General features: G+C 40.9%; 2 protein-coding genes across 2 annotated transcripts; one reads left to right on the forward strand and one right to left on the reverse strand.

The window, feature by feature from the left end:
• Positions 1-167: 167 nt before the first annotated feature.
• LOC125770808 (post-GPI attachment to proteins factor 3) lies at positions 168-2,881 on the reverse strand. Its single transcript, XM_049440805.1, has 5 exons — positions 2,251-2,881; positions 2,031-2,188; positions 1,538-1,952; positions 1,257-1,461; positions 168-1,188 (listed from the first exon to the last, which is right to left on the reverse strand). Exons 1-5 carry the CDS (start codon positions 2,390-2,392, stop codon positions 1,110-1,112), a joined length of 999 nt encoding a protein of 332 aa, XP_049296762.1. The 5' UTR covers positions 2,393-2,881; the 3' UTR covers positions 168-1,109.
• Positions 2,882-2,925: 44 nt separating this feature from the next.
• LOC125770809 (ras-related protein Rab-2A) lies at positions 2,926-8,279 on the forward strand. Its single transcript, XM_049440806.1, has 5 exons — positions 2,926-3,038; positions 3,128-3,409; positions 5,419-5,734; positions 5,798-5,978; positions 6,048-8,279. The coding sequence occupies exons 2-5, from the start codon at positions 3,364-3,366 to the stop codon at positions 6,144-6,146; spliced, it is 642 nt and encodes a 213-aa protein (XP_049296763.1). The 5' UTR covers positions 2,926-3,038; positions 3,128-3,363; the 3' UTR covers positions 6,147-8,279.
• Positions 8,280-8,375: the final 96 nt, after the last annotated feature.

The following is an 8,375-nucleotide window of genomic DNA, read 5'->3' on the forward strand; positions in this document are numbered from 1 at the left end:
TCATCATGGTGTTGAAAATGGGTAAGTTCCCAATCCACGTTTCAAAAATGCAGTTTGTTTTATGAAACAAACTGATCCTTTTGTAGATGGTAGAATTAACTAGAACCCTTTTTTTTACTACGAACCTGTATAAATTTCGAACACCATCTGTAGTAAAATGCGAAGAATTAAGTGATAGAAGTAGTATATTTTTGTAATGCAACCTCAGCGCTCAGCTACTATAGGTTCAAATCTGGAATCCGAAAGGTTTTTTTTGTCATTTTACTTTTTCATAACACTAATACTTACGAGCTGGTCTTCTTTTACTGTATGTAGTGTAATATGCACTATACAATATGTCTTATGAGTAATTCTGGAATACACACGATAATAAACATTGTTTCTGTTCTACAAGAGGGGGATCCCAAAGAGTTTTAAAAAACTGACCTATCTCTTAACGCAATTTCTCGCTACCAAATGGAATTCTCACTGAACGCGCCTGTAGGCTACGGTTGTACTACCATCCAGCGAATATTGCTTGTTGACTAGAATTACGTGCGTTCGCGGATAAATATGTGATTCCAAAAAACAGGGGGAATAGCCTTCGTCTGCTCTCCATAAATTGACGTATTTCTTGTACAATATCTAGCAGCTGAATAAACGACACCCAGAGCCGTTGCATACCTGTTTGGCTCACAATCTAAGGTAAACACTGTCGAATTTAATGGCAGAATGTAATTAATTTTTGGCATAATTTTGAATCGTTACCGTTTTAGCTAATTATATGTCCTTGTTTCTTGCTAGCTTATCACGATTAACTGTTGAATGGAACCGAACAAACGGTTTCGTGCATGAACAAATTACATTCAAAATGTGAACCATCGAAAGAATGTGATGAAACTCTCGCATGCTATAAAACTAGCGGCCAAAAATGCATACCAAGGTAAAGTTATTTTAGTTAGCCAAATATGCCCTTGTTCTCCCTTACATTTTAAATATTTACCCTTTTGCCATATTACTTGTTCTGCTTAATGTGTTGCTTCTTGTATTATTGTCCTCAAGGGTATAGCAATGGAACCGTTCTTTCGGTAACTTTTAACATATTATTCTTTGTTTAATTTTGAAAAACCTTATAGCAGTTTGCGATTCTCATCATCTTCCACTTCCGCCAGCTCTTTGCGCAGCGTTTTACAGTCTTCAATGATAAAACTAGAACAAAACATTCCAATTATGAAACCGTGTTATATAGTGAGCACTTACCGATAAAACATATTTACCTATAGAATAGTATTGTTAGTGGTGCTGTTACTAAATGCCATATTGAATGTGCATCGAACGTCCACAGGATCGGTGGGAAGTCGTTTATTTCCAGTAACAAGGATGATGTCGCCAGTACGATAAAGATAAAGCACTTCCAAACGTAGCGCCGCTTTCGGCGCTGGAGGAAACACCACAGTATCCACCCAAGCGCACCACTCATTCCTGCAAATGTGCGAAACCAAACAAGAGTACTCATTAAACCAATCATACCTTCCAGTAACCGTACAATCGCGCCTACCTGTCACGATGTTCGCTTTCATATTGTACGAATAATCGAATCGTCCAATACTCAGATAGGAAAAGTGGTTGATAAAAAATAGCACGCATAGAAAACTGAACGAGCCTCGCACAAAGATGGACATTCGGTGTATCATGCGCATCACCATGCAATAGAACGAAGCCAGCACCATCGAGTAGGCGAACGTGTAGTCAAGCAGCTCGGTGATGGGAAAGTCGCGCGTATGGAAAAGTGCCGACCAAATCCACGCGTTCAAACAGATGTAGGAAAACACTCGCCACGTGCCGTACATGGGACTGTCGGTGCGCACCTCACGCTTGAACCGTTGCAGCATTTTATAGTGTGTGACAAAGTTAGCTACGGAAAATAGCACCGATGCCGGTTCCTGCATTCCGAGGAATCGAACAAACGGCCACTGGATGGATAGAAATATGGTAGAAAAAAAAACAATTTAATAAATTTAAATTGGAAACCTCGACGTCAAATGCTTTACTTTGCCGTAAAACTGTGGCGTAGTCCAGTTACGGTTGTGGAAAGCTGACGTTGTCCTCCACATGCAATCGTAACCGCACTCATCATAGCATGTCCACAGCAATAGTTTATTGATTGGATCATGCTTCCACACCAGCTCCTTTTTGTACGATAAACCAGCTAAAATGGAAAGGCAACATATGATAATTGCATTCCTTACGATCCCGCATCCGTATACTTACACTGTGTACAATTGTCAAGCGTACAGAACTTTAAGCAGTTCTGATAAAACTGACTCCGATCACCACCGGAAGCGAAAATAAGCCGAAAGAAATAAATTAACAGGAAAATTAAGACAAGTGCAACCATTCGATACCGTATCATGGCCAGTGTGGTGATATGAATCTGTAGCTGCTGCTGGTGAATTGAAACGGCAAACACGGCTGCCCTCTGAGCGAAAGCGATATCGTTAAATTAAACAACGCACCAAAACCGGAACAGAGCAAATCACAGGTTCATTCTAGCAGAAAAGATTACGCAGCAAGCCCAAGCCCCCGCCGAGCACGCAACGAAGACGAATTTTGTTTTCGCGTTTATTTTCGTTCTATACGCAAACCCGTAACGTCATTCGGAATGCGCGAGTTGAGGAAAATCGGAATCAAAACAAACGCAAGCACAGTGTAATTGACCAAACTTAATGCCATTTTCTTCGACACTTTTTACCTACAAGTATGCTGTAATTGTCACAACAAGCTTAACTTTCCCCCCATTTATTTGCAAACATTTTTCCAATGATTTTACTTGAAGTGGAAGTTTTTAAAATGTTATTTCGAAATAACAAAACTGTCAAAACATCCTTCATCGCCAACCTGTCAAACGAAAGGACGTAATGGTCTAACCTGCCCTCTACAGCACAGTTGCCTTTTTCTCGAAGTGTTTTTCTGCTAAGCTGAAACCTTTAACAAAGAGATAAACATCTCTGAATTGCGGATAAAGTGTGCCGAATTTAAGCCATACAACTGCATTGCCTGTGCGTGGTGTTTGATCTGCGGTGTGGTGCGCACAATATTTCATCAATTGTGTGCGAATAAATCGTTTTGTGTTTTGCGTATTTTGCAGTGCGAGCCAAGTACGCAGTGAAACTCTAGTCACAACAGTGATCTCTTCCCCCTCGCTCGTGTGCGTGAGTGTGAGTCTGAAGAAGCAACATAGAGTGAAGGTAGAAGGTGCCCCCATCGTGTGTGATAACAGATTTCGCGAATTCCACGTAATTCCTTTTTGAGTACGCGTGCGAGCTAACGTGTAGCCAAAAGTATATCCTCCCTCACCAACCGCATCGTAGTTTCTACGCAAAAATGTCGTACGCTTACTTGTTCAAATACATCATCATAGGAGACACAGGTAAATGAAACGGTGGAGCACCAAGGTTGAGTAATATACGCGATAGAGCAGGTTTCTACGCCTCGTAAACATACGGCAGCATGTGCCTCTTTTCCGGTCAACTGATGATGTTTTTCCCTTGCAACGCTAAACGACCTGCAGGGCTTTTTTGGGTGTGATTTAATTTGCACTTTGCGTAGGCGCTATTGTGCGGGTGTAACCAACACAACCATACAGCAGCTGTTGGACTGGAAAAGGAATAAACAGGAAGAAAACATACCATTAGGTACCACACGGGAAACGCGAAGGCATGATGAGAAAAGCATGATTAAGCAAGGTTTTCGTGAGGGAAGAACTGGGAAAACCCGCATCTTTTAACTCAGAACGGTAGCGTGAAAGGAAGCCCAACCATAGTCGGCGACGCCAACGCCATCGGCTGACAACAGCAGCAGCGGCAAAGAATAAAATCGATAATTTTTCGTCATCAACCCTCTGCTTCTTTATCGCACCATGCTAGAGCATAAGCGGAAGGATATGGAAGAAATTGACTGGTGTGCGTTGAACACAAGCAGTCGTTACCTTCCCAGACCATATGGTAGAACTTTTCCAGCAAAATAGATCGAGTTTCTATTTTGCATCCACCGTTCACGTTCCATTGCACATAGCATACACGTTTCTAGAAGAAGGGCGCTGATGACGGAGAGAATTATCACAGCTCAAGAAGAAAAATATTTATAATTTGAGTAGCGTCAACCACTACTACTATTGCTGAACGCTGAAACCGGGTCACACGGACACTAATAGCAACGGATGGATGCGTGTTTCCTCGCGAGCTCTTTGTTTGCTGTGGCTCCACCGTCTAGGTCACTATTGCGGTTTCACAAGAAGGAGTCACAGAAAATAATAACGCACGAACATTGTTCCGTCGATTGTTGTTAACTGTCGCTGAGACATGAAATCAAACTTTCGAACTCCCTCCCCTAGCTTCCATTGCATAGACCAGACGAAGCAGCCAGTGTTGTAGTACTGATTCATTGAAGATTGCTCGTACAGTATGCAATCAATTGTTTCGCAGCCAAACAGCAACCCATGAGTTTGATGCGCAATATTTTGTGCTTTCATTCCGGTACGAACTAAATAGACGAATCCGTTACGATGTAGCCCCAGTGGCCTTTAGTTCGAACGAGGAAATGATGTTAGTCTCCGGAATGGTAGGTCGAAAAGAAAGCAAAAATCTACTAGGTAAAAGATAAGAATTAAAATGGGAGAGCGCGAAGCAGGGTTTACAATGCAAATATTAAGTATGTTTGTACCTTAGTCTAGACATCAATTTTCGTCTTGGTTTGCAAACCCCTGTACCGAGATAAAAGAAAGCGAAATGCCCGATGAGGTGTCCACATCATAAGGGGAGGAATAAAATTGTGCTCAATAGTTTAATGTTTGCTTTTGTTTATGTTTACCGGAAGCATGAATCATGCGGATGGATGTTGCAGTAACGCAGCACAAATGCATTTGGACTTGTTTTGCTTGTTGCGTCCCCTTGGAGTTCGTTTGAGTAGTGAAAACGATTAATATCGGGAGAAAAAAAGAGAAAATATGAATCATGTACGACGAAAGTGCATGCAAGAAAAACAAGTTTATCGTGTATTATATTGTTGAATTACTTAGTGCATTCAATCATGCGTTTAACATGATTTTCTCATTTTATAAGATTAAAAAATACTTTTTTATTTTTTGTCTTTGTCTAATTTGTCTAAAATAAATATTTGTGAATATAAAATTGTCTATTGTCTAAAATTGAAAATATGAGCACGATATTTATTGTCTACAAAATTTGAAACATTTTCACATATTAAAAGAAATAAATAAACACAAAAAGCATGTGAGCCAAGTGTAGAACACAATGATAAATTAGATTATTAGATAAATAAGATAAATTAGATTGTCGATGTACGAAAAATGGTTCCTGGTGTTACATAGATAAATAGCATGATATGAATATTTTCAATATTTTTCTTCCCCTCTTCCAGGTGTGGGCAAGTCTTGTCTGTTGCTGCAGTTTACCGACAAACGTTTCCAACCGGTGCACGATTTGACGATCGGAGTTGAATTCGGAGCACGCATGATCACCATCGATGGCAAGCAAATTAAGCTACAGATCTGGGATACGGCCGGACAGGAAGCATTCCGGTCTATCACGCGTTCATACTATCGGGGTGCTGCTGGTGCCCTGCTCGTGTACGATATTACACGCCGCGAAACATTCAACCACCTGACCACCTGGCTGGAAGACGCTCGGCAACACTCAAACTCGAACATGGTCATCATGCTGATCGGCAATAAGAGGTACTTAGTGGAAAAGACACGTTGACGATTAGTCAAACATTAATCGACTTTATTTTGTTACAGTGATCTTGATTCACGCAGGGAGGTAAAGAAGGAAGAAGGGGAAGCCTTTGCACGCGAACACGGACTGGTGTTCATGGAAACGTCCGCTCGTACTGCGGCCAACGTCGAGGAAGCGTTCATCAACACCGCGAAGGAAATCTACGAAAAGATTCAGGAAGGTGTCTTTGATATCAATAATGAGGTATGGTTTGCTAGGTTTGCTTCTCCATCCGCAGTTGCGATATGTATTGATACATTTCTTGTATTGTAGGCTAACGGCATAAAGATTGGGCAGCAGCACTCCCCGACGAGCCCGTCGTTGGGTAGTGGTAATAGCCCAGGTGGACCGGCTAGCAGTGGATGCTGCTAAGCGTCGTGCCGCCAGCCACCGACGATCATGATGTGCAATGCCGTACCCGACGAAGGTCCACCGCTGGGCCGAAGTTGGGATGAAATTAAGTAATTGGGTCTAACAACTGGATTGGAATAACGGGAGGTTTGCGTGTTTTAGCGTTCTATCGGTCGTGTCTTAGCGTTTCTTCCTTTTGCTATTCAAATTTGGCTGGCAATTGTGTACCACACCAAACCATCTGGGGCCGCTAGCAAGTGCTGAAGGAAAGGGACCCGATGTTCGAACGCTAGAAACGCAACAAGGCGATCAAACAGATGGAGAACAGTTGAGGCTGCATTTTCTTTCCCTTCACAGAAACACGCAAAACAATTGAAAAGAAAAATACAATAACACGGTAAAGCGAGAAAGTGCATAATGCATCATAGGCAGTAATGAAAGATCAGCTTATGGGATGTAAATGCGATCTTTGCTTGAATGGGCATGAAAATCGGTGGATAGATGATAAACTACATTACAAAGCTGATATGACCCAGGAATGACCGCCGATGCAAGTGCATAGACGCATGGGAAAGAGTGCAGCATTAGAGCGTAATAGAAAGGGAAACACTAAAAACTAAACTAAACCAAACCAATTCCAATCTTGTGATGGGGAATATGTGTGTAAGTGTACGTGTGAAAAGTAACCAAAAGGGAAAAGAGGAAAAAACAATGCGAAAATGAACAATAAAAACGAGATAAAAGACAAAACAACCAAAAGACAACAGCGAACAGAAATGCATCCCTGAAAGACGAAGCCTCCAGCTGAGGGACAAAAGCAGAGCAAGGAGCAGCAAATTCTTGGACATCCGGGACGGGAGCTGATGATCGCCTGGCCCTAAGCCCATCTGGGGCGCAATATAACGAACGCGGTGTACTATTTTGGGTGGATGGCGGCTGTAACTAGTAACGTACATATTTTTACTCTTGACAACACTATACACTAACATTTCTCGAGCAGCAGCTTTTGAAGGGCTCCACCTAACGAGACCCGCAATCCGGATAGGGAAACTCTCGGAAAACACGCATCCATTGCACAGTAATATTGGCATACTGGCTTCAGCTGGAAAAGCTCATTGCGTTTATGTTGCTCTTGGTTGTTAATTTAATTTTCACTAACTGGTCGAATCACTTCTTTTGTGTCTTTTGAAGCTTTATGCAATGCACTTCATATACCATCCTTCTGTAAGTTTGGTTATTACGTACGATTCGTTGAAATGCTGAATAGTCGCTTCGTTCCGTCTGAAGACTTTCACATCTGCGTCTTTGGGGAGCTTATCTTCGGTTTTTAGTTGGGTTTGCGCTAATGTCATTGAATGAAATAAAGTACCATAAGGAGTTATCAGCATGTTGCAAAACATATGTAATATTTAGTATGTTAGTCCAACTTCTTGGCCAGCCAGTCTATTCGTTACTGTGGCACATTTAATCCCGCATTATCGAAGATCTTCCCATAAAATCTCATAATGTTTACTTTAGCAAAGATTTAATATCCTTCCCGGGAACGTAACAACGTTCAGATGAATGTGTTTCAAGCTTTTTTTACAGAAGAAAATTATACACCTTTATCGTCCAAACTCCGTGTTAACGTTATAAGTTAGTCACTTTAATTTATAAACTTGAATAGTTCTCTTCTCATTCATACTTTTATTACGCGCCTATGCCGCGAGTAAAACATCTTTTTAAACCTTCCCTCCCCCCTCTTCGATTGCCTATTAATGATACATTAAACACAACTGAACTATTACAAGCGATAAGATAATAGATTTAAATTTTCAGCAAACAATTAATGATTGCAATAAAGAAACCCATTTGTACTGCAAATTGGCACACAGAAAAACACATACACACATATATTATGGATAATTGTAATGATCGAGTGATGGCAAATAAGGACACGAACCTACGGAGCATCTCGGCCGACAAAACGTCGGAAGAGATTAACTGCCTATGGTATAGATAACAGTACAGAAATAAATAAATCAAACAAACAACAACAACAAAGGCAACGGAACTGAAACCAGCTGAATTCCACTTTAATGTGTGTGCCATTTGATTGTTTCGTTTGAAAGGTGTGATCATAAACAATATAAATTCGACAGCATGTACAATCTATATTTTAATATATCTTTCTAAACGTGTAAATATCACTAACTTACCCGTAATTTGAAATAGTTAACAACAATGTTTGGTATGTTTTATTAACAACAT

The sequence above is a fragment of the Anopheles funestus genome, chromosome 3RL, assembly GCF_943734845.2.
Source record: "Anopheles funestus chromosome 3RL, idAnoFuneDA-416_04, whole genome shotgun sequence".
NCBI lineage: Eukaryota > Metazoa > Arthropoda > Insecta > Diptera > Culicidae > Anopheles > Anopheles funestus.

What these genes read in the sequence shown, in the direction of transcription:
- LOC125770808 (XM_049440805.1), bottom strand. Translation starts at nt 2,392, where the DNA reads ATGATACGGTATCGAATGGTTGCACTTGTCTTAATTTTCCTGTTAATT. An exon ending in GCTTGACAATTGTACACAGT is followed by an intron (nt 2,189 to 2,250) that starts GTAAGTATACGG and finishes TTTCCATTTTAG; the next exon opens with CTGGTTTATCGTACAAAAAG. An exon ending in GAAAGCGAACATCGTGACAG is followed by an intron (nt 1,462 to 1,537) that starts GTAGGCGCGATT and finishes GCACATTTGCAG; the next exon opens with GAATGAGTGGTGCGCTTGGG.
- LOC125770809 (XM_049440806.1), top strand. Translation starts at nt 3,364, where the DNA reads ATGTCGTACGCTTACTTGTTCAAATACATCATCATAGGAGACACAG. An exon ending in CATCATCATAGGAGACACAG is followed by an intron (nt 3,410 to 5,418) that starts GTAAATGAAACG and finishes CCCCTCTTCCAG; the next exon opens with GTGTGGGCAAGTCTTGTCTG. An exon ending in ATGCTGATCGGCAATAAGAG is followed by an intron (nt 5,735 to 5,797) that starts GTACTTAGTGGA and finishes ATTTTGTTACAG; the next exon opens with TGATCTTGATTCACGCAGGG.